Below are 1,401 nucleotides of genomic sequence, written 5' to 3' on the forward strand. Positions count from 1 at the left end.
AAGCAGGAGCTTCTGGCCATGAGGATGTCCCTGGAGCTGCCACCTCTGAGCTCTCCCAAAGGACAGAAAAATAATAAAAGAGGTCTGGAATGACACTATTCCATGGTTCGTTAGAGACGACCTCCATTCACAGCTCTGCTCTGCTCCAGAGAGACAAATTACGGTTGGACTTGATGATCTTTGAGGTCTCTCCCAACCATAATGAGCCTACGATGCTATAAATGGGATTTTTTCTTTTTTCTTCTCTCCTCTCTCACTGCGTGTCGCCAGCCTTTCAGCTCTCGCTGTCCCTCACCTCTCCGGCCATCACCTCCTGGTCCTCACACTCAGTCACCTCTGCAGCTGAGTTTCATTTTTCAGATTTGTTTTCCAGTGAGCTCCTTCTTGCTCTCTCTTTCATGCCCTTCTACTGTTTCATTTTATCTGTGCCCCTCTCTGGCTCTTCTTTCTCTCTCTGCCTGTCCAGCTGTGTTGTTTAAGAGCAACTTATCTGAAAACCAAGCAAACAGACAGAAAAAAAAGCCTCTTTTTGTCTGTGTTATTCTCGCAGGCTACCTCAGTTTTTCACGGAGATGGCCCAGCTCCAGGAAAATACCAACGGCATCGTTGCTGCTTTCTATATGTGCACCAGAAGCGACAGCAACGGCAGCCCCCTGAGCAGGGAGGAGCTGAGGCAGCTCATGGAGCAGGAGTTTGCGGATGCGATGGAGGTGAGGATGCGGCCCCACAGCTGGTGCTCGCCGCGGGTCTGCCTTCTGGCTGCAGGGCTGGGATCGGGAGGGCGGTGGGGTGGGTAAAGCCACGCACTCCCATGCGGATGCACAGGACATCTGGCTCCTTGGGAAAAATCACAGATGCCTCCAAAGCCCAGGAACTGCAGGGAAGAGGAGAAGCTCTTCATTCTCCCAGTTGCCAGCAGCTTGTAGAGCTCGGTTTGGGGAGCAACTCAAGGCACGGGGCTGGATTTCTGCCCTGAGGCTGCTCAAGTGCTCCTAGAGAGATGGCACAAATGGCTCCCAGGCTTTGCCAACACCATTTGTCTCTTTACAGAACCCCCAGGACCCCAAAACTCTCAAGAAGGTGCTGTGCTTCCTGGATGATGACAGCAATTGCAGGGTTGACTTCAGCGAGTTGCTCAGCCTGGTTTTCCACGTGGCCAAGGCTTGTTACAAGCCACTCCAGCAGCACCAGGCACCGGGAGATGGTCAGGAGCTGACAGCGCAAGAGAAGGCAGGTGGGGAGCAGCCGTCAGGGCTGTGCACAGCGGGGAGCGTCTCCCACAACCAGCAGGTCCCCGAGCAGGATGCGAACAATCAGGTCCAGGACACTGAGACACAGGACCCAGACAATCATCAAACCCAGGAGGGTGAGGCACCAGAGCAGGACCAGGACACCCATCAA

General features: G+C 54.0%; 1 protein-coding gene across 1 annotated transcript; it reads left to right on the forward strand.

Annotated features, from left to right (window-relative positions):
• Positions 1-572: 572 nt before the first annotated feature.
• On the forward strand, positions 573-1,366 carry LOC104164812 (cornulin-like; the record flags this gene model as incomplete). The annotated part of the gene is made up of 2 exons (XM_009704262.1): positions 573-710; positions 1,051-1,366. Coding segments are annotated over exons 1-2 (454 nt in total), but the record flags the coding sequence as incomplete, so codon positions are not given.
• Positions 1,367-1,401: the final 35 nt, after the last annotated feature.

The sequence above is a fragment of the Cariama cristata genome, unplaced genomic scaffold (assembly GCF_000690535.1).
Source record: "Cariama cristata isolate BGI_N322 unplaced genomic scaffold, ASM69053v1 scaffold6837, whole genome shotgun sequence".
Lineage (NCBI taxonomy): Eukaryota > Metazoa > Chordata > Aves > Cariamiformes > Cariamidae > Cariama > Cariama cristata.